The following is a 22,677-nucleotide window of genomic DNA, read 5'->3' as shown; positions in this document are numbered from 1 at the left end:
GGAACCCCAAAATAGGAGCCATTTGGGGATATCTGGAACAGGAACCCACTGGGTCTCCATCATTAATTGAGATCATGGGGGTCTCCCATCATTAATTTTGGGGAGTCTGTCATTGAGATCATGGGGGTCTCCCATCATTAATTTTGGGGAGTCTGTCATTGAGATCATGGGGGTCTCCCATCATTAATTTTGGGGAGTCTCTCATTAATTGAGATCATGGGGGTCTCCCATCAATTATTTTGGGGAGTCTCTCATTAATTGAGATCATGGGGGTCTCCCATCATTAATTTTGGGGAGTCTCTCATTAATTGAGATCATGGGGGTCTCCCATCATTAATTTTGGGGAGTCTCTCATTAATTGAGATCATGGGGGTCTCCCATTATTAATTTTGGGGAGTCTCTCGTTAATTGAGATCATGGGGGTCTCCCATCATTAATTTTGGGGAGTCTCTCATTAATTGAGATCATGGGGGTCTCCCATCATTAATTTTGGGGAGTCTCTCATTAATTTAGATCATGGGAGTCTCCCATCATTAATTTTGGGGAGTCTCTCATTAATTGAGATCATGGGGGTCTCCCATCATTAATTTTGGGGGCTCCCCATTAATTGAGTTTGGGGCTCCCTCATCAATAATCCTGGGGGGGGTCCCCATGATTTAACTTGGGTTCCCCCCACCCCAAACCCCCCGCCAACCCAACCCTCCCCCCCTCCCCCGTTGCCCCCCGTTCCCCCCATGCAGGGCCGTTTTTGGGGTGCGAGGGGGGCTGGATTTTGGGGTGCCAGGGCGGTTTTGGCCATGCTCCCCCCCAAACCAAGCCGTGCTCTTACCTAAGCCGTGACCTCCGATGGAAACTACAGCGTGGGGGGGTGGGCGTGGGGGGGTGGGCGTGGGGTGGGGTGGGCAGAGAAGCAAGAAATCCAGTGAGACACAGCCGTGAGACCCCCGAAACCCCCTGAAACCCCCCAAAATCCCCCAAAACACCCCAAAAATCCCCTTTTCCTCCCCTCAGTGCAGCCGTGCCCCTTTCCCGGCAGGGTTGTGCCCCCCCCTATTCCTGAGGGGGTTTTCGTGATGGTTTCTCCCATTCCTGAGGTGGTATCCCCCATTATGGGGGGTGTGGGGGGGGTTCCCATGTAGTTTTGGGGGGTGTTTTTTCCCATTTTTGAGGTGTTTCCTCCCAATTTCGGGGGGTTTTCCCCCATTTCGGGCCTCACCGGTGACCGTGCACTTGCTGGCGTCGCCGGTGGGCACGGCGCGGATGCGGTAGGGGGAATAGGGGATCTCGTCCCCCCCGTATTTGATGAGGATGGTGTAGCGCCCCGTCATGTCCGGCACGTAGGACACGGTGTAGGTGCCGTCCTGATTGTCCCGGATCGAGGCTTTCTTGGGCTTCCCCTCGGGGTCCTGAGGGGAAACAGCGGGAATTGCGGCCGTTGGTGAGGTGAGAATGGGAATTTGGGCAGTTCGGGGTGTGGGGCTGGATTTTGGGGCTGGGAAAAAGGATTCCAGAGATCCCTGGTGGGGTCAAGATGTCCTAAGATTCTCCTCAGGATCCTGAGGGGAAAAGGTTTTTCCTGAGGGGAAAAAGTGGGAATTTCGGCCATTGGTGAGGTGAAAATGGGAATTTGGGCAGCTGACGAGGTGAGAATGGGAATTTGGGCACTTCGGGGTGTGGGGTTGGATTTTGGGGCTGGGAAAAAGGATTCCAGAGATCCCCGGTGGGGTCAAGCTCTCTTAGGATTCTCCTCAGGATCCTGAGGGGAAAAGGTTTTTCCTGAGGGGAAAATGGGGGAATTTCGGCCATTGGTGAGGTGAAAATGGGAATTTGGGCAGTTGATGAGGTGAGAATGGGAATTTTGATGGTTGAGAGGTGGAAAATGGGAATTTGGGTGGGGAAAAATCATTCCAGAGATCCCCGGTGGGGTCAAGCTCTCTTAGGATTCTCCTCAGGATCCTGAGGGGAAAAGGTTTTTCCTGAGGGGAAAAAGTGGGAATTTCAGCCATTGGTGAGGTGAAAATGGGAATTTGGGCAGTTGATGAGGTGAGAATGGGAATTTTGGTGGTTGAGAGGTGGAAAATGGGAATTTGGGTGGGGAAAAATCATTCCAGAGATCCCAGGTGGGGTCAAGCCCCCTTGGGTTTGCCCTCGGGATCCTGAGGGGAAAAGGCTTTTCATGAGGGGAAAAAGTGGGAATTTTGGCAGTTGGTGAGGTGAGAATGGGAATTTTGGAGTTTGGGAGGTGGAAACTGGGAATTTGGGCAGTTTTGGGGTGTGGGGGTTGGATTTGAGGGCTGGGAAAAAGGATCCCAGAGATCCTGGGTGGGGTCATGTTCCCTTTGGATTGCCCTCAGGATCCTGAGGGGAAAAGGTTTTTCTTGAGGGAAAAAAGTGGGAATTTGGGCCATTGGTGAGGTGAGAATGGGAATTTGGGCAGTTGTTGAGGTGAGAATGGGAATTTTGGTAGTTGGGAGGTGGAAAATGGGAATTTGGGCAGTTTTGGGGTGTGGATTTTAGGGCTGAGAAAAAGGATCCCAGAGGTCCCAGGTGAAGTGATGCTCCCTTGGGTTTGCCCTCAGGATCCTGAGGGAAAAAAGGTTTTTCTTGAGGGAAAAAAGTGGGAATTGTGACAGTTGGTGAGGTGAGAATGGGAATTTTGGAGTTTGGGAGGTGGAAACTGGGAATTTGGGCAGTTTTGTGGTGTGGGGTTGTATTTTAGGGCTGAGAAAAAGGATCCCAGAGATCCTGGGTGGGGTCAAGCTCCCTTGGGATTCCCCTCAGGATGCTGAGGGGCAAAAAACTTGGGATTTAGGGGATGTGGTGTGGGTTTGGGGGTAAAAACCTTGGAATTAGGGAATGCGAAATTGATGTTTGAGGGGGAAAAATGGAAATTAGGGACTGCGGGGCGGCTCTGGTGCCACCAGAGCACCAAAATTCTCCCCTCCACCACCAACCCCCCACCACGAATCCCAACTCACCACCAAAACCACCCCCCTCCATCCCCTCCCACCTCCCCCAAACCCCCAAAAAACCCCAAAACTCATCCCCCAGACCCCCCAAACCCCGCGGGCACCGTGATCTGCACGGCCAGCAGCCCCTCGCCGGCGTCCTTGGCGTCGATGGTGAACTCCACGGGCAGGCTGGCCGGCACGCCCGTGGTGTTGAGCCCGGGGCCGCTCGCCCGCACCTTGCTGGCGTCGTGGGTGGGCAGCGCCTTCACCTTGAAGGGGCTGTGGGGAGGAATTTTGGGGTCAGGACACCCCAAAATCCCCGGGGAGCCGCCCGAAATGTCCCCCCGGCGCACCTGCGGGGCACCTCGTGGTCGCCGTAGCGCACGGAGATGCTGTAGGGCCCCTCGCGGGACGGGACGTAGGACACGCGCTGCGTGCCGTCGCCGTTGTCCGCCACGTCCACGGGCTCCAGCACGCCTGAGGGGGAAATGGGGGGTTTGGGGGCTTTTGGGGGGTTTTACGGGGTTTTTTGGGGGGATTTATGGGGTTTTTATGGGTTTTTTGTGGGGTTTTAGGGGGGGTTTTGGGGTTTTTATGGGGTTTTTTGGAGTTCTTATAGGGGGTTTTTTGGGGGTTTTTGGGGGGTTTTATGGGGGTTTTATGGGTTTTGTATGGGGTTTTACGGGGTTTTTGGGAGGATTTATGGGTTTTTTGTGGGGTTTTAGGGGGGGTTTTGGGGTTTTTATGGGGTTTTTGGGGGTTCTTATAGGGGGTTTTTTGGGGTTTTATGGGATTTTTGGGGGGTTTTATGGGTTTTTTGTGGGGTTTTGGGGTTTTTATGGGGTTTTTTGGGGTTCTTATAGGGGGTTTTTTGGGGGTTTTAGGGGGGGTTTATGGGGTTTTTATGGGTTTTTTTGGGGTTCTTATAGGGGTTCTTATAGGGGTTTTATGGGATTTTTGGGGGGTTTTATGGGTTTTTTGTGGGGTTTTGGGGTTTTTATGGGTTTTTTTGGGGTTCTTATAGGGGGTTTTTTGGGGGGTTTTATGGGTTTTTTTGGGGGGTTTTATGGGTTTTTTGTGGGGTTTTACGGGGTTTTTTTGGGGGGTTTTATGGGGTTTTTTTGGGGTTTTATGAGAGTTTTTTGGCTTTTTATGATTTTTTTGGGGTTCTTACAGGGTTTTTTTGGGGGTTTTATGGGGTTTTGGGGGTTTCAAGAGGGTTAGGGAAGGTTGGGGTTTTGTGGGATGGGTTAAAAAGATCATAGAGTAACATGGAAGTCTCCACAGGTAGAGAGAAATTATTAAAAGGGGGTCCTAAATACCATAGGGTGTCCCAAATCCCACAGGGAAGCCCCGAATTCCCACAGGGAAGCCCCAAAATCTCCACAGGGCAACCCCAAAAGCCCACATGGTGTCCAAAAAAATTCCAGAGGGTGCCCCAAAAGCCCATAGGGCAGCCCTAAAATCCCGCAGGGCAGCCACAAAACCCCACAAATCCCACAAATCCCCCTCCGAAACCCCCCAAATCCCACAAATCCCACAAATCCCCCCCCAAAACCCCCCAAATTCCCCCCTGCTGACCTTTGGGGCCCTGGACTTTGACGTCCAGCGGGGCCACGCCGGCCTTGGAGGTGTCCACGGTGAAGGTCTGGGGGACGTTGGCCCGGACGTGGCCGGGGGTCAGCCCAGGACCCCCGCAGGACACTCGGGACGCGTCCACCACGTCCGACACCGGCACCTGGAACGGGCTCCCTGGCGGGAAAATCGGGAATTAGGGAGCGTGGGGTGAAAAAATGGGATTTAGGGGTCACCAGGGGGAAAAAAAAGGGATTTAGGGGATGTGAGTGGAGTTTTGGGGTGAAAAAATGGGATTTAGGGGTCATCAAGGGGAAAAATTCCAAAAAAATTCCCCAAAATTCAAAATAAATCCCCAAAAATTCCACCAAAATTTCCCCAAAAAATTCAATATAAATCCCCGAAAATTCAAAAGAAACCCCCGAAAATAAAAAAAAAAAAACTTCCCCAAAAATTCCCCAAAATTCAAAATAAATCCATGAAAAATGCCCCAAAAAATCCCCCCAAAAATTACTAAAAATTCCCCAAAATTCAAAATAAATCCCCGAAAAAACTCCTAATAATTTCCCCAAAAATCCCCCAAAATTTAAAATAAATCCCCGAAAATCCCCCAAAAGTTTCCCGAAAAAATTTCCCAAAATTCAAAGTAAATCCCCAAAAATCCCCCAAAAAATTTCCCAAAAAATTCCCCAAAATTCAAAATAAATCCCCAAAAATCCCCCAAAAAATTTCCCAAAAAATTCCCCAAAATTCAAAATACATCCCAAAAAATTCTCCAGAAATTCCCCAAAAATCAAAATAAATCCCCGAAAATTCCACCAAAATTTCCCCAAAAAATTCAATATAAATCCCCGAAAATTCAAAAGAAACCCCCGAAAATTGCAAAAAAAATCCCCCAAAAAATTCAAAATAAATCCCGGAAAATTCAAAAGAAACCCCCTAAAATTGCAAATAAAATCCCCCAAAAAATTCAAACTAAATCCCCAAAAATCCCCCGCACCCGCCGCGCTCCCGCGCTCACCGGGGACCTGGTGGCCGCCGTAGGTGACGTTGAGGCTGTAGGTTCCCGCCTCGTAGGGGACGTACTCCACGGAGCAGCTGCCGTCCTTGTTGTCCGTGCAGGACATTTTGGCTTCCGAGGGCCCCTCCACGGCCAGGCCCAGCCCCCCGGTGCCGGCCCCCCTGCCGCGGCGGGGAAGGGGTTTGGGGTCATGGAGGGGGGATTTGGGGTCACGGGAGGGGAGATTTGGGGTTGTGAGGGGGGAGATTTGGGGGGGAAATGGGATTTGGGGTCACGGGAGGGGGAGATTTGGGGGGGAAATGGGATTTGGGGTCATGGGAGGGGGAGATTTAGGGGGGAAAATGGGATTTGGGGTCATGGAGGGGGAGATTTGGGGGGAAAATGGGATTTGGGGTCATGGAGGGGGAGATTTGGGGGGGAAATGGGATTTGGGGTCACGGGAGGGAGGGGAAATGGGATTTGGGGGTCATGAGAGGGGGAGATTTGGGGTTGTGAGGGGGGAGATTTGGGGGAAAAATGGGATTTGGGGTCACGGGAGGGGAGATTTGGGGTTGTGAGGGGGGAGATTTGGGGGAAAAATGGGATTTGGGGTCATGGAGGGGGAGATTTGGGGGGAAAATGGGATTTGGGGTCACAGGAGGGAGGGAAAATGGGATTTGGGGTCATGGAGGGGGAGATTTGGGGGGGAAATGAGATTTGGGGTCACGGGAGGGGGAGATTTGGGGTTGTGAGGGGGGAGATTTGGGGGGAAAATGGGATTTGGGGTCATGAGGGGGAGATTTGGGGGGAGAATGGGATTTGGGGTCATGGGAGGGGGGGAAATGGGATTTGGGGTCATGAGAGGGGGAGATTTGGGGTTGTGAGGGGGGAGATTTGGGGGGGAATGGGATTTGGGATCACGGTGGTCAGGTTTGGGGGTTTAGGTGGTGTGGGAGGAGGAGATTCTGATTTTGGGAATTCCCAGTAGGATTCTAGAGATTCCCATTGGGATTTTGGGAATTCCTTTAGGGATTCTGGGGATTCCCATTGGGATTTTGGGAATTCCCGTTGGGATTTTGGGGATTCCTGTCAGGATTTTGCGGATTCCTGTCGGGATTTTGGGGATTCTCGTTGGAATTTTGGGAATTCCTGTCAGATTTTGGGGATTCCCGTTGGGATTTTGGGGATTCCCGTCGGGATTTTGGGTATTCCCGTTGGAATTTTGGGGATTCCCATTGGAATTTTGGGGATTCCCATTGGAATTTTGGGGATTCCTGTCAGGATTTTGGGGATTCCTGTCGGATTTTGGGGATTCCGCGGGCTCGGGGCTCTCACCGGGTCTCCACGGTGAATTTGTTGGGCTGGTTGGTGGTGCCGCTCTGGATGCCGGGGCCGTGCACCCGCACCCGGCTGGGGTCGCAGCCCTCGGTGACGGGGACGCGGAACGGGCTCAGCGGCACCGGGGACCCCCCGTAGGTCACGTCCACCTTGTGCAGGCCTGGGGGGCAGCGGGTCACCCCAAATCCCACCCAGAGTCCCCCAAAATCCCTCAGAACCCCTTAAAAACCCATCAAAAACCCCTCAAGTTGCTCAAAAATCCTCCAAAATCCCTCAAAACCCCGCAAACCCATAAAAAGCACCTCAAGCCTCTCAAAATCCCTTAAAATTCCCCCAAAGTCCCCAGAATGTTCCAAAACCCCCCCAAAATGCTACAAAATTATCTCAAATCCACCAAAATCCCTCCAAATCCACTGGGAATCCCTCATAATCCCCAAAAAACCTTCAAAATCCTTCAGAATATCCCAAAAACCTCAAAATCCCCCCAAACCTCCAAAATTCTCCAGAATACCCCAAAATCCTTCAAGATCACCCAAAATTCCTGCAAAACCTCTCCAAAATCTCCCAAAATCTCTGAAAATCCCCCGAAATCCCTCCGGCACGCCAGGCGCGCTCACCCTCCTCGTAGGGCGTGTACTCCACGTGGTAGGTGCCGTCACCCCGGTCCTCCACGAAGGTCTCGGTGACGTTTCCAGAGGGGTTGGACACCAGGGCCTTGACCAGGGGACCGCCGGCCTTGGCCACGGCCCGGGCGTCCACCTCGAACTCCGTCACGGCCTCGCGGAACACGGCTGGGACGGGGAAACGGGGTTGGGGTCAACGGGGTCTTCTTCCAACCCAACTGAACTGAGGCCAGCCCAACTCAGCTCATCCCAGTTCGACTCAAATCATCCCAACCCAACCAAACTCAACCGAACCCCACTCAACTCAACCCAACTCATCCCAACCCAACCAAACTCAACCGAACCCAACCCAAATCATCCCAGCCAACCAAACTCAACCGAACCCAACCCAAATCATCCCAGCCAACCCAACTCAACTCAACCCAACCCAACCCAAATCATCCCAGCCAACCCAACTCAACTCAACCAAACTCAACCGAACCCAACTCAAGCCAACCCAACTGAATTCATCCCAGCCAACCCAACTCAACCAACCCATCTCATCCTCTTCCAACTCTACCCAACCCAACCAAACCCAACTGAACTGACCCCAACTCAACTTAACGCATCCCAACTAAACCCAATCCAACCCAAGCCAACCCTTCCTCCCCACCCCAAACTCACCCTTCCCCTCCACGCCGGGCCCGTACACCTTGATGCCGCTCGTATCCACGGCCGCCGGCGCCGGCTCCACGCGCACGGTGCTGGGGAAGTGCGGCACGGGCTGCCCGCCGTACTCCACGGTGACGGTGTGCACGCCGGCGCTGCGCGGCGTGTAGGCGATGGTGTAAATGCCGTCGCCGTTCTCCTCCACCCGCACGTCCGCCCGCGCCCCGGCCTCCGAGGCGATGCCGATGGTCAGCTCGGCCGTCCCCGCCCGGCTGCAGTCCACGCGGAAGCGCCCCGGCTGGCCGGCCGTGGCCTTCTCCAACCCCGGCCCTTCGCAGGTGACCTTGGAAGGGTCGAACTTGGGCCGGATCGGCGCGCGGAAGGGCGAGCCCGGGATGTGCGCGCCGGCGAAGAGGATGTTGATGTTGTAGTCGCCGGGCTCGGTGGGCAGGTAGGACACGGAGCAGGTGCCGTCGCCGTTGTCCTGGCACTCGATTTTGGCCTCGCAGGGCCCCTCCACGGTCAGCCCCAAACCGCCCGTGCCGGCGCCTTTGGTGTCGATGGTGAACGGGGCTGGAACCCCCGCCAGGCCTCCCTGGAGGCCGGGGCCGAAAGCGCGGACCTGGGGGGATGGAAGAGTTGGGTTGGGATGGGATGAGTTGAGCTGGGCTGGACTGATTGAGTCAAATTGAGTTGGGTTGAGTTGGGTTTTGTTGGGTTAATTGGGTTGGATTGGTTGCATTGAATTGCATTGGGCCAGGATGGGTTGAGTTGAATTGATTTGGGTTGGATTGGTTGAGTTGGGTTGAGCTGGGCTGGATTGGTTGGGTGGGGTTGAGTTGGGATGGGCTGGATTGATTGGGTTGAGTTGGATTTTGTTGGGTTACGTTGGGTTGAGTTGGGTTATGTTGGGTTGGATTGGGTTTTGTTGGGTTACGTTGGATTGGATTGGGTTGTGTTGGGTTGAGTTGGGTTTTGTTGGGTTATGTTAGGTTGGATTGGGTTTTGTTGGGTTACGTTGGGTTGAGCTGGGTTTTGTTGGGTTGGATTGGGTTTTGCTGGGTTACGTTGGGTTGAGTTGGGTCTTGTTGGGCTGTGTTGGGTTTTGTTGGGTTATGTTGGGTTGAGTTGGGTTTTTTTGGGTTGGACCGATTGCGTTGAGCTGCGCTGGGCTGGGATGCGTTGAGCTGCATCCCAGGACCCCCACCCCAAATCCTCCCCCACCAAACCCCCCAAACCCCTCCCTCACCTTGGAGGGGTCGGTGGGCGGCACCACCTCGACGGGGAAGGGGCTGCCGGGCACGGGGACGCCGTCGTAGGTGACCTCCACGCTGTGGGGGCCCTCGTCGCGCGGCACGAAGCGCACGGCGCTGCTCTCCGGCGCCGCGCCCGGCTCCACCGTGCACGGGACCCCCTTGCGGGACGGCCCCAAAATCCGGGCGCCCACCTTGCCCTGGCCCCCCGCGCCCTTGGCCTTCACCGTGAACTCCTGCGCCTTGCCCGCCTCCAGCTCTGCGGGGCACAGGGGCAGGGCTCAGGGACCCCAAATTCCCCAAAACTGGGGAGGGCAGCAGGACTGGGACCCCCAAATCTGCCCAAAACTGGGGAGGGGCAGCGGGACAGGGACCCCCAAATTCCCCCAAACTGGGGAGGGGCAGCGGGACCCCAAATCTGCCCAAAACTGGGGAGGGGCTGCGGCTCAGGGACTGGGACCCCCAAATTCCCCAAAACTGGGGAGGGGCTGCGGGACTGGGACCCCCAAATCTGCCCAAAACTGGGGAGGGGCTGCGGGACTGGGACCCCCAAATCTGCCCAAAACTGGGGAGGGGCAGCAGCTCAGGGACCCCCAAATCTGCCCAGAACTTGGGGGAAATCCCAAAACTGGGGAGGGGCTGCGGGACAGGGCCAGGGACCCCCAAATCTGCCCAAAACTGGGGAGGGGCTGTGGGTCAGGGACCCCAAATCTGCCCAAAACTGGGGAGGGGCAGCGGGACAAGGACCCCCAAATCTGCCCAAAACTGGGGAGGGGCAGCGGCTCAGGGACCCCCAAATCTGCCCAAAACTGGGGAGGGGCTGCGGCTCAGAGACCCCCAAATCTGCCCAGAACTGGGGGGAAATCCCAAAACTGGGGAGGGGCAGCAAGACAGGGACCCCCAAATCTGCCCGGAACTGGGGAGGGGCTGTGGGACAGGGACCCCCAAATATGCCCAAAACTGGGGAGGGGCTGCGGGACAGGGACCCCCAAATCTGCCCAAAACTGGGGAGGGGCTGCGGGACAGGGACCCCCAAATTCCCCAGACTGGGGGGAAATCCCAAAACTGGGGAGGGGCAGTGGCTCAGGGACTGGGACCCCCAAATCTGCCCGGAACTGGGGAGGGGCTGTGGGACAGGGACCCCCAAATCTGCCCAAAACAGGGGGGGAGTCCTGAAATTGGGGAGGGGTACACAGAACTGGGGAGGGGATCCCAAAATTGGGGTGCAAATCCCAAAATACAGGTGGAATTCAGGGACCCCTCCCCATATTCAGGGACCCCTCCCCAAATTCTATCCCCCCCAAGACTCACTGGGTTCCTCCCCAGGTCCCTCCCCAGGTCCCTAAATCCCCTCAAATCCCCCCAAAACCCCTCAAATCCCCCCAAACCCCCCGCCCAAGCTCAGGGACCCCTCCCCAAATCCCGGGGACCCCCCAAAAGCCCCCAGCCCCCCTTACTGTCGTCCAGGCCGGAGATTTTGATCTTGCCCAGGTCCACGCCGGGGCTGACGCCGACGCTGAAGGGGCTTTTGGGGATGGGGTCCCCCCCGTAGGTCACCGACACCCCCAGATTGCCCTGGGGGGCACCGGGGGGTCAGGGGGGCTGCGGGGACCCCCCGACCCGCACCAGGCGGGGTTTGGGGGGTGTTTTGGGGTGGTTTTGGGGTTATCTGGGGTGTTTTTGGGGCGTTTTTGGGGTTATTTGGGGGTTTTTGGGGGTTACCTGCTGCACGGGGGTGTAGGTGACCGTGTGGGTGTTTTTGAGGTGTTTTTGGGGTTATTTTGGGGGTTTTTGGGGTTATTTTGGGGGTTTTTGGGGGTTACCTGCTGCACGGGGGTGTAGGTGACCGTGTGGGTGTTTTTGGGGCGTTTTTGGGGTTATTTTGGGGTTATTTTGGGGGTTACCTGCTGCACGGGGGTGTAGGTGACCGTGTGGGTGTTTTTGGGGAGTTTTTGGGGTGATTTAGGCTGGTTTTGGGGGTTACCTGCTGCACGGGGGTGTAGGTGACCGTGTGGGTGTTTTTGGGGTTATCTGAGGAGTTTTTGGGGTTATTTTGGGGGTTTTTGGGGGTTACCTGCTGCACAGGGGTGTAGGTGACCGTGTGGGTGTTTTGGGGTTATCTGGGGTGTTTTTGGGGTGATTTGGGGTTATTTTGGGGGCTACCTGCTGCACAGGTGTGTAAGTGACTGTGTGGGTGTTTTTGGGGGGGGTTTGGGGTTATTTGGGGTGTTTTTGGGGTGATTTGGGGTTACTTTGGGGGTTACCTGCTGCACGGGAGTGTAGGTGACCGTGTGGGTGTTTTTGGGGTGTTTTTGGGGTTATTTTGGGGGTTTTTGGGGGTTACCTGCTGCACGGGGGTGTAGGTGACCGTGTGGGTGTTTTTGGGGGTGTTTTTGGGTTTATTTTGGGGGTTTTTGGGGGGTACCTGCTGCACGGGGGTGTAGGTGACCGTGTGGGTGCCGTCGTGGTTGTCGGTCACCTGCAGGTCCCTCACGGCCTCGCCCTTGCCCGGCCCGGTCACCTGCACGTCCAGGGCGGCGCGGCCACCCCCCTTGGTGCTGACCGTGAAATGGGTGGGCTTGCCCAGCTCCACACCTGGGGGGACCCCAAAATCCCGGTCAGACACCCCTAAAACCCCAAAATCCCAAAATCCCAAAAAAATCACCCAAAATCCCGGTCAGACACCCCTAAAACCCCAAAATCCCAAAATCCCAAAAGAACCACCCAAAAATCCCAGTCAGACACCCCTAAAACCCCAAAATCCCAAAAGAACCACCCAAAATCCCGGTCAGACACCCCTAAAACCCCAAAATCCCAAAAGAATCTGTCAAAAAAAACCCCAAATCCCAGTCAGACACCCCTAAAACCCCAAAATCCCAAAAGAACCACCCAAAATCCAGGTCAGACACACCCAAAAACCCCAAAATCCCAAAAGAACCACCCAAAATCCCAATCAGACACCCCTAAAACACCAAAATCCCAAAAGAACCACCCAAAATCCCAGTCAGACACCCCTAAAACCCCAAAATCCCAAAAGAATCTGTCAAAAAAAACCCCAAATCCCAGTCAGACACCCCTAAAACCCCAAAATCCCAAAAGAACCACCCAAAATCCCAGTCAGACACCCCTAATACTCCAAAATCCCAAAAGAACCACCCAAAATCCCGGTCAGACACCCCTAAAAACCCCAAAATCCCAAAAGAACCACCCAAAATCCCGGTCAGACACCCCCAAAAACCCCAAAATCCCAAAAGAACCACCCAAAATCCCGGTCAGACACCCCCAAAAACCCCAAAATCCCAAAAGAACCACCCAAAATCCCGGTCAGACACCCCTAAAACCCCAAAATCCCAAAGGAACCACCCAAAATCCCGGTCAGACACCCCCAAAAACCCCAAAATCCCAAAAGAACCACCCAAAATCCCGGTCAGACACCCCCAAAAACCCCAAAATCCCAAAAGAACCACCCAAAATCCCGGTCAGACACCCCTAAAACTCCAAAATCCCAAAAGAACCACCCAAAATCCCGGTCAGACACCCCCAAAAACCCCAAAATCCCAAAAGAATCTCTCAAAAAAAACCCCAAAATCCCAGTCAGACACCCCTAAAACCCCTAAAATCCCAAAAGAACCACCCAAAATCCCGGTCAGACACTCCCAAAAACCCCAAAATCCCAAAAGAATCTCTCAAAAAAAACCCAAAATCCCAGTCAGACACCCCTAAAATCCCAAAAGAACCACCCAAAATCCCGGTCAGACACCCCTAAAACCCCAAAATCCCAAAAGAATCTCTCAAAAAAAACCCCAAAATCCCAAAAGAACCACCCAAAAAACCCAAAATCCCAAAAGAACCACCCAAAATCCCAGTCAGACACCCCTAAAATCCCAAAACAACCACCCAAAATCCCAGTCAGACACCCCCAAAACCCAAAAATCCCAAAAGAACCACCCAAAATCCCAGTCAGACACCCCTAAAACCCCAAAATCCCAAAAGAATCTCTCAAAAAAAACCCCAAAATCCCAGTCAGACACCCCTACAACCCCAAAATCCCAAAAGAACCACCCAAAATCCCAGTCAGACACTCCCAAAAAAATGCCAAAATCCCAAAAGAATCCCCCCCAAAAAATCCAAAATCCTGAAAGAACCCCCCCAAAAAACCTCAAAATCCTGGTCAGACACCACCCAAAAACCCCAAAATCCCAAGAGAACCCCCCAAAAACCCCCAAAATCCCAAAAGAACCCCCCAAAATCCCCAAAGAACCCCCCATAAACATCAGAATCCCGCCCCGAGACCCCCGAAGCCCCCAGACCCACCGGAGCGGCTCAGGCCGGGCCCCTCGGCCTTGACCTTGCTGGCGTCGTGGGAGGGGTCCACCCTGACCCGGATGGGGCTGCTGGGGGTGGCCTGGGGGGCACAGCGGGGTCAGGGACCCCCAGAGACCCCCGAGACCACCCAGAGACCCCCGAGACCCCCGAGTCCACCCTGAGACCCCCAGAGACCCCCGAGACCACCCCCCAAACAGAGAAACCACCCAGAGACCCCCCGAGACCCCCAGAGAGTCCCCCCAAAGCAGAGAGACCCCCGAGAGCCCCGAGACCCCTGAGACCCCCCGAGACCACCGAGACCACCCCCGAATCAGAGAGACCCCCCAGACCCCTGAGACACCCCCAGAGCCCCCCGAAGCCCCCAGCCCCATTTGACCTGAAAACAGCACCATGATGGGGTGGAACCCAAAGACCCCAAACCCCCTGAACCCCCCCAGACCCCCCAAACCCCTGAACTCCCCCAAACCCCCCGGAGCCCCCCAAACCCCCCAGAACCCCCGAAGCCCCCCAGAGCCCCCCAAACCCCCCAGACCCCCTCAACCCCCCCGGAGCCCCCCGAAGCCCCCAGCCCCATTTGACCTGTGAACAGCACCATGATGGGGTGGAACCCAAAGACCCCAAACCCCCTGAATCCCCCCAGACCCCCTGAATCCCCAAACCCCCCCAGACCCCCCAAACCCCCCGGAGCCCCCAGAGCCCCCCGAAGCCCCCTGCCCACCTGTCCGGCGAACAGCACCATGATGGTGTGCAGCCCAATGACCCCAAACCCCTGAACTCCCCCAAACCCCCCAAACCCCCCAGACCCCCCAGAGCCCCCCGAAGCCCCCGAAGCCCCCTGAAGCCCCCCGCCCACCTGTCCGGCGAACAGCACCATGATGGTGTGCAGCCCCCCGCCCCGGGGCGTGTACTTGACCGTGAAGGTGTCGTTGTCGTTGCGGATGATGTCGAAGTCCAGGTCGGCCTCGGCCGGGCCCACCACGCCCGGGGCGCACTTGATGCCGATGCTGACGTCACCTGTGGGGCACGGGGGGTCAGGGACCCCCAAAAACTCGGGGGGACTCCAAACAGCCCCGCCCCCCCCCAAAAAACCTACAGGTTTGGGGTCCCAAGTGAACCCAAACACCCCAAATCTCCCATCCCGTGCCCAGGTGATCCCGGTGCTGAGTCACCTGGGGGGGCCAGGGACCCCTAAAACCCCCCCAAAAGCTGTGGGGATCCCCCAAAACCCCGCAGGAACCACCGGGACCCCAAAACCGACCCCAAAAACCCTGCAGGGATCCACCAGGACCCCAAAAAACCCTGCAGGGATCCACCAGGACCCCTAAAACCCTGAAGGGATCCACCAGGACCCCAAAAACCCTGCAGGGATCCACCAGGACCCCTAAAACCCTGAAGGGATCCACCAGGACCCCAAAAACCCTGCAGGGATCCACCAGGACCCCAAAACCGACCCCAAAAACCCTGCAGGGATCCACCAGGACCCCAAAAAACCCTGCAGGAACCACCGGGACCCCAAAACCGACCCCAAAAACCCTGCAGGGATCCACCAGGACCCCAAAAACCCTGCAGGGATCCACCAGGACCCCAAAAACCCTGCAGGGATCCACCAGGACCCCAAAACCGACCCCAAAAACCCTGCAGGGATCCACCAGGACCCAAAACCAACCCCAAAAACCCTGCAGGGATCCACCAGGACCCCAAAACCGACCCCAAAACGCCCTCAAATCCACCCCAAAGCCACCCCGAAATCCATTCCAAAGCGCCTGGAAACCCCAAACCCGCCCTAATTCTCCTCAAAACCCATCCTGAACCCCCCAAATCCCCCCAAAATCCCCTTCAGAGCCCCCCAAATCCCCCCAGGGCACCCCAAATCCCCCCCAGACCCCTTCATAGCCCCTCCAATTCCACCCCAGGCCCCCCCTAAATTCTCCCAGACTCCTTCAAAGCCCCCCAAATCCCTCCAGACTGCCCCAAATCCCTCCCAGAACCCCCCAAATCCCTCCCAGACCCCTTCAGTGCACCCCAAATTCCCCCCAGGACCCCCCAGAACCCTCCAAATCCCTCCCAGATCCCCCCAAATTCCCCCAGGTCCCCGCAAATCCCTCCCAAACCCCCCAAAATCCCCCCAAGACCCCCCAAAATCCCCCCCAAAACCCCTGAGGGACCTCCAAGTCCCCCCCAGAGCCCCACAAATCCCCCCAGAGCCCCCCAAATCCCCCACAGACCCCTTCAGAGCCCCCCAAATCCCACCCAAACCTCCCAAAATCCCCCCAAGACCCCTCAAAACCCACCCAAGCCCTCCCCCAAAACCCTCGAGGGCCCCTCAAAACCCCCAAGGGCCCCCCAAATCCCCCCCAGAGCCCCCCAAATCCCTCCCAGACCCCTTCAGAGCCCCCCAAATCCCTCCAGACTGCCCCAAATCCCTCCCAGAACCCCCCAAATCCCTCCAGAGTGCCCCAAATCCCCCCCAGATCCCTCTCAGAACCCCACAGACCCCTTCAGTGCACCCCAAATTCCCCCAGGTCCCCGCAGTCCCTCCCCAGACCCCCCAAAATCCCCCCCAAAACCCCTGAGGGACCCCCAAGTCCCCCCCAGAGCCCCACAAATCCCCCCAGAGCCCCCCAAAATCTCCCCCAGACCCCTTCAGAGCCCCCCAAATCCCCCCCAAATCCCCCCAGGACCCCCAGGACCCACCCTGGCCGGCCTCGGCGCAGTCCACGGTGAAATAGGTCGGCTCCAGCGCTTTGAGCCCCGTCTTGGCCACGCCCGGCCCGAAAACCTTCACCTTGTGGGGGTGGCTGCCGGCCCCCACCCCCACCTGCGGGGCACCGGGCTCAGGGACCCCGAACCCCCAGACCCAAATACGGGACCCCCCCCCCAGACCCAAATACGGGACCCACCCCCAGACCCAAATACGGGACCCCCAAAACCCCCAGACCCAAATCCGGGACCCACCCCCAGACCCAAATACGGGACCCCCAAAACCCCCAGACCCAAATACGGGACCCCCAAAACCCCCAGACCCAAATACGGGACCCACCCCCAGACCCAAATACGGGACCCCCAAAACCCCCAGAGCCAAATACGGGACCCCCAAAACCCCCAGACCCAAATACGGGACCCCCAAAACCCCCAGACCCAAATACGGGACCCCCAAAACCCCCAGACCCAAATACGGGACCCCCAAAACCCCCAGACCCAAATCCGGGACCCACCCCCAGACCCAAATACGGGACCCCCAAAACCCCCAGACCCAAATACGGGACCCCCAAAACCCCCAGACCCAAATACGGGACCCCCAAAACCCCCAGACCCAAATCCGGGACCCACCCCCAGACCCAAATACGGGACCCCCAAAACCCCCAGAGCCAAATACGGGACCCCCCCGGAACCCAGGAGCCCTAAAAACCTCCAAAATCGGGTTTTTGAGAAGCCAAAATGCAGATTTAGATCCCCTGAGGAACGCAGAAAACCCCAAACTGGGGCTGGAAACCCCCAGACCCAAATACGGGACCCCCCAGGAATGCAGGGCTCCTAAAAACCTCAACAATTGGCTTGGAAACCCAAAAATGCAGATTTAGATCCCCTCAGGAACCCAGAAAACCCCAAAATGGGGCTGGGACCCCCCCAGAACCCCCAAAAGTGAGAATGGGACCCCCAAAAACTGGGGCTGGAAACCCCCAGACCCAAATTCAGGCCCCTTAAAAACCCTCAAAAATCCAAGTTTTGTTTTGGTTTTTTGGCCCATTTCTTCCCCCAGCCGCCCCAAAATCCCAATTTTTGGGGTTTTTGTGCCATTTACACCACCCAAAATCCCAATTTTCGGGCCATTTACACCCCCTGAAGTCCCAATTTTTGGGGATTTTCCCCCATTTACACCCCAAAAATCCCAATTTTTCCCCCATTTACACCCCCCAAAATCCCAATTTTTGGGGTTTTTGTGCCATTACATCCCCAAAATTCCAATTTTGGCGGGGTTTTTTGCCATTTCTCCCCCCCATCCCCCCCCATAAATCCCAATTTTTGGGCCATTTACACCCCCCAAAAAAATCCCAATTTTTGGCCATTTCTGCCCCCCAGCCCCCCCCAAAATCCCAATTTTTGGGTTTTTTTTTGCCCGTTTCTCCCCCCAGCCCCCCAGCCCCGATTTTGGGGTCCCTCACCCGGAAGGGGCTCTGGGGGATGTTGACGCCCCCCCAGGCCACCATGGCCGTGTGCTTCAGGGCTTTTTTTGGGGTGTAGGAGCAGCTGAAGGTCCCGTTCCCGTTGTCCTTCACCGCCACGTCCACGGGGTTCCCCTCCGCGTCCTGGGGGAGCCCCAAAACCGCCTCAGCACCCCCAAAACCCACCCCAAAATCCCCCAAATTCTGCCCCGGCTCCCTCATTCCCAAATCTTCCCAAAATCCCCCCGAAATCTGAGCAGGATCGGCACCAGAAACGCTCAGAGCGCCCCCAAAATCCCCCCCAGGGCATCCGGATCGTCCCCAAAATCTCCAAAATCCATCTCAAATCCTCCCAAAATCCCCCAAATCTTCCCCAAAACTCCTCAAAATTCCTCTCAAATCCCTCCAAAATCCCCCAAATCTTCCCCAAAATCTCCAAAATCCATCTCAAATCCTCCCTAAAATCCCCCAAAATCCCCCCCAGGGCATCCGGATCGTCCCCAAAATCCCCAAAATCCATCTCAAATCCTCCAAATCCCCCAAATCTTCCCTAAAATCCCCCAAATTCCCCCCCAGGGCATCCGAATCATCCCCAAAACCTCCAAAATCCATCTCAAATCCTCCCAAAATCCCCCAAATCTTCCCCAAAACCTCCAAAATCCATCTCAAATCCTCCCAAAATCCCCCAAATCTTCCCCAAAATCCCCCAAATTCCCCCCCAGGGCACCAGATCATCCCCAAAACCTCCAAAATCCATCTCAAATCCTCCCAAAATCCCCCAAACCCCCCAAATCTTCCCTAAAATCCCCCAAAATCCCCCCAGGGCATCCGGATCGTCCCCAAAACCTCCAAAATCCATCTCAAATCCTCCCAAAAGCCCCCAAATCTTCCCCAAAATCTCCAAAATCCATCTCAAATCCTCCCAAAATCCCCCAAATCTTCCCCAAAATCCCCCAAATTCCCCCCCAGGGCACCAGATCATCCCCAAAACCTCCAAAATCCATCTCAAATCCTCCCAAAATCCCCCAAATCTTCCCTAAAATCCCCCAAAATCCCCCCCAGGGCATCCAGATCGTCCCCAAAACCTCCAAAATCCACCTCAAATCCTCCAAATCCCCCAAATCTTCCCTAAAATCCCCCAAAATCCATCTCAAATCCTCCCAAAATCCCCCAAATCTTCCCCAAAATCTCCCAAAATTCCTCTCAATCCTCCCAAAATCCCCCAAATCTTCCCCAAAACCTCCAAAATCCATCTCAAATCCTCCCAAAATCCCCCAAATCTTCCCCAAAATCCCCCAAATTCCCCCCCAGGGCACCAGATCATCCCCAAAACCTCCAAAATCCATCTCAAATCCTCCCAAAATCCCCCAAACCCCCCAAATCTTCCCTAAAATCCCCCAAAATCCCCCCAGGGCATCCGGATCGTCCCCAAAACCTCCAAAATCCATCTCAAATCCTCCCAAAAGCCCCCAAATCTTCCCCAAAATCTCCAAAATCCATCTCAAATCCTCCCAAAATCCCCCAAATCTTCCCCAAAATCCCCCAAATTCCCCCCCAGGGCACCAGATCATCCCCAAAACCTCCAAAATCCATCTCAAATCCTCCCAAAATCCCCCAAATCTTCCCTAAAATCCCCCAAAATCCCCCCCAGGGCATCCAGATCGTCCCCAAAACCTCCAAAATCCACCTCAAATCCTCCAAATCCCCCAAATCTTCCCTAAAATCCCCCAAAATCCATCTCAAATCCTCCCAAAATCCCCCAAATCTTCCCCAAAATCTCCCAAAATTCCTCTCAATCCTCCCAAAATCCCCCAAATCTTCCCCAAAATCCCCCAAATTCCCCCCCAGGGCATCCGGATCGTCCCCAAAACCTCCAAAATCCATCTCAAATCCTCACAAAATCCCCCAAATCTTCCCCAAAACCTCCAAAATCCATCTCAAATCCTCCCAAAATCCCCCAAATCTTCCCCAAAACCTCCAAAATCCATCTCAAATCCTCCCAAAATCCCCCAGATCTTCCCTAAAATCCCCCAAATCCCCCCCAGGGCATCCGGATCATCCCCAAAACCTCCAAAATCCATCTCAAATCCTCACAAAATCCCCCAAATCTTCCCCAAAACTCCTCAAAATTCCTCTCAAATCCCTCCAAAATCCCCCAGATCTTCACCAAAACCTCCAAAATCCATCTCAAATCCTCCAAATCCCCCAAATCTTCCCCAAAACTCCTCAAAATTCCTCTCAATCCTCCCAAAATCCCCCAAATCTTCCCCAAAACCTCCAAAATCCCTCTCAAATCCCTCCAAAATCCCCCAGGTCTTCCCCAAAATCTCCCAAAATTCTTCTCAATCCTCCCAAAATCCCCCAAATCTTCCCCAAAATCCCCCAAAATCCCCCCCAGGGCATCCGGATCATCCCCAAAATCTCCAAAATCCATCTCAAATCCTCCCAAAATCCCCCAAATCTTCCCCAAAACTCCTCAAAATTCCTCTCAAATCCCTCCAAAATCCCCCAAATCTTCCCCAAAATCTCCCAAAACTCCTCTCAATCCTCCCAAAATCCCCCAAATCATCCCCAAAACCTCCAAAATTGCCCCTAAATCCCCCCAAATCCCCCTAAAATGCCTGAAATGCCCCAAAATCCCTCCCCAACCCCCGTGAAACTTCCCAAAAAACCCCAAAATTCCCAAAATTCCCCAACTGCCAAATTCCCACCTGCACTTTGAGGTTGCCCTTCCCACACAAACCCCCAAAATCGCCCCCAAATCCCCCCCAAAATGCCTGAAATGCCCCAAAATCCCTCCCCAACCCCCCTGAAACTTCCCAAAAATCCCCAAAATTCCTCAAATTGCCCCGAATTCCCGAATTCCCACCTGCACTTTGAGGTTGCCCTTCCCACACAAACCCCCAAAATCGCCCCCAAATCGCCCCCAAATCCCCTCAAAATTCCTGAAATGCCCCAAAATCCCTCCCCAACCCCCCTGAAACTTCCCAAAAATCCCAAAATTCCCAAAATTCCCCGGAATTCCCGGATTCCCACCTGCATGTGCACCCGGAGGCCGCCGGTGCCGCCGTGCCGCGCGTCCACGCTGAACTCGGCGGGTTTGTCCAGCACCACCCCCGAGGGCTCCAGCCCCGGGCCCTGCGCCTTCACCTGCCGAGCCGGGAATTCGGGAATTCGGGGGGATTTGGGGGGATTCGGGGGGAAATTGGGGGGATTCGGGGGAATTTGGGGCAGGATTTTGGGGGAATTTGGGGCGATTTGGGGCAGGATTTTGGGAGATTTTGGGGATTTGGGGCAGGATTTGCACAGGGATTTTGGGGGATCTCAGGGATTTTGGGGCAGGATTTTGGGGATTTGGACAGGGATTTTGGGGGATCTCAGGGATTTTGGGGCAGGATTTTGGGGATCTGGGGCAGGATTTGGACAGGGATTTTGGGGGGTTTCAGGGATTTTGGGGCAGGATTTTGGGAGATTTTGGGGCAGGATTTGGGACAGGATTTTGAGCAGGATTTGGACAGGGATTTTGGGGGATTTGGGGCAGGATTTGGACAGGGATTTTGGGGATTTGGGGCAGGATTTGGGGCAGGATTTGGGGATTTGGGGCAGGATTTGGGGCAGGATTTTGGGCAGGATTTGGACAGGGATTTGGGGGATTTGGGACAGGATTTTGGGGCAGGATTTGGACAGGGATTTTGGGGGATCTCAGGGATTTTGGGGCAGGATTTTGGGGATTTGGACAGGGATTTTGGGGGGTTTCAGGGATTTTGGGGCAGGATTTTGGGAGATTTTGGGGCAGAATTTTGGAGGGATTTGGGGCAGGATTTGGACAGGGATTTTGGGGGGATTTGGGGCAGGATTTGGACAGGGATTTTGGGAGATTTTGGGGCAGGATTTTGGACAGGGATTTAAGGGATTTGGGGCAGGATTTAGGGCAGGATTTTGGGGATTTGGGGCAGGATTTGGACAGGGATTTTGGGGGAATTTTGGGCAGGATTTGGGGCAGGATTTTGGGGATTTGGGGCAGGATTTGGGGCGGTTCCCACCTTCTCAGGGAAGCAGTCCCCGCTCGCAGGGCGGATTTCGGCCATGAAGGGGGGATTTGGGGCAGGATTTGGGGCAGGATTTGGGGGATATTTTTGGGGATTTTGGGGGATTTTTGGGGGGATTTTTGGGGGATTTTGGGACAATCCCCACCTTCTCAGGGAAGCAGTCCCCGCTCGCAGGCCGGATTTCAGCCATGAAGGGGGGATTTGGAGCAGGATTTTGGGGGATATTTTTTGGGATTTTGGGGCAGGATTTTGGGGATTTGGGGCAGGATTTTGGGTCATTTCCCACCTTCTCAGGGAAGCAGTCCCCGCTCGCAGGGCGGATTTCGGCCATGAAGGGGGGATTTGAGGCAGGGTTTGGACAGGGATTTGGACAGGGATTTTGGGGGATATTTTTGGGGGATTTGGGGCAGGATTTGGGACAGGATTTGGGGCAGGATTTTTGGTGATTTTTTGGGGATTTTTTGGGGGATTTTTTGGGGGATTTTTGGGGGATTTTGGGGCAGTTCCCACCTTCTCAGGGAAGCTGTCCCCGCTCGCAGGGCGGATGTCGGCCATGAAGGGGCTGCCGCGGATGTCGGCGCCGTCGCACAGCACGTGCACCGCGTACAGCCCCGGCTCCTGCGGCCAGTACCGCACCCGGCCCGAGCCGTCCCCGCCGTCCTCGCACTCCAAACGGGCCTGGGACGGGCCCTCCACCGAGAACCCTGCGGGACACACACACTGCACCCCAAAATCCACGGGAAAACTGGGA

At 55.3% G+C, this 22,677-nt stretch overlaps 1 protein-coding gene across 4 annotated transcripts in view; it reads right to left on the bottom strand.

Annotated features, from left to right (window-relative positions):
• FLNA (filamin A) overlaps positions 1-22,677 on the bottom strand; it is a 71,964-nt gene that overhangs the window by 27,628 nt on the left and 21,659 nt on the right. For 3 of the 4 annotated variants that reach the window (XM_072920384.1, XM_072920383.1, XM_072920386.1), the window contains 18 exons: positions 22,437-22,630; positions 20,914-21,027; positions 17,878-18,021; positions 16,409-16,532; positions 14,568-14,728; positions 13,703-13,793; positions 11,814-11,983; positions 10,846-10,963; positions 9,385-9,647; positions 8,151-8,757; positions 7,482-7,655; positions 6,862-7,024; positions 5,548-5,708; positions 4,533-4,703; positions 3,305-3,428; positions 3,074-3,230; positions 1,217-1,406; positions 830-853 (listed from right to left, as the gene is read on the bottom strand). In XM_072920384.1, coding sequence (XP_072776485.1) covers positions 830-853; positions 1,217-1,406; positions 3,074-3,230; positions 3,305-3,428; positions 4,533-4,703; positions 5,548-5,708; positions 6,862-7,024; positions 7,482-7,655; positions 8,151-8,757; positions 9,385-9,647; positions 10,846-10,963; positions 11,814-11,983; positions 13,703-13,793; positions 14,568-14,728; positions 16,409-16,532; positions 17,878-18,021; positions 20,914-21,027; positions 22,437-22,630 — 3,150 coding nt within the window. The remainder of the gene's footprint in view (positions 1-829; positions 854-1,216; positions 1,407-3,073; positions 3,231-3,304; positions 3,429-4,532; positions 4,704-5,547; positions 5,709-6,861; positions 7,025-7,481; positions 7,656-8,150; positions 8,758-9,384; positions 9,648-10,845; positions 10,964-11,813; positions 11,984-13,702; positions 13,794-14,567; positions 14,729-16,408; positions 16,533-17,877; positions 18,022-20,913; positions 21,028-22,436; positions 22,631-22,677) is intronic. The other variant, XM_072920385.1, reaches the window with a different exon arrangement.

The sequence above is a fragment of the Taeniopygia guttata genome, chromosome 31 (genome assembly GCF_048771995.1).
Source record: "Taeniopygia guttata chromosome 31, bTaeGut7.mat, whole genome shotgun sequence".
In the NCBI taxonomy this organism is placed as follows: Eukaryota; Metazoa; Chordata; class Aves; order Passeriformes; family Estrildidae; genus Taeniopygia; species Taeniopygia guttata.
Note: the sequence above shows the minus strand (reverse complement) of the source record. Positions and strands in the feature narration are given on the sequence as shown.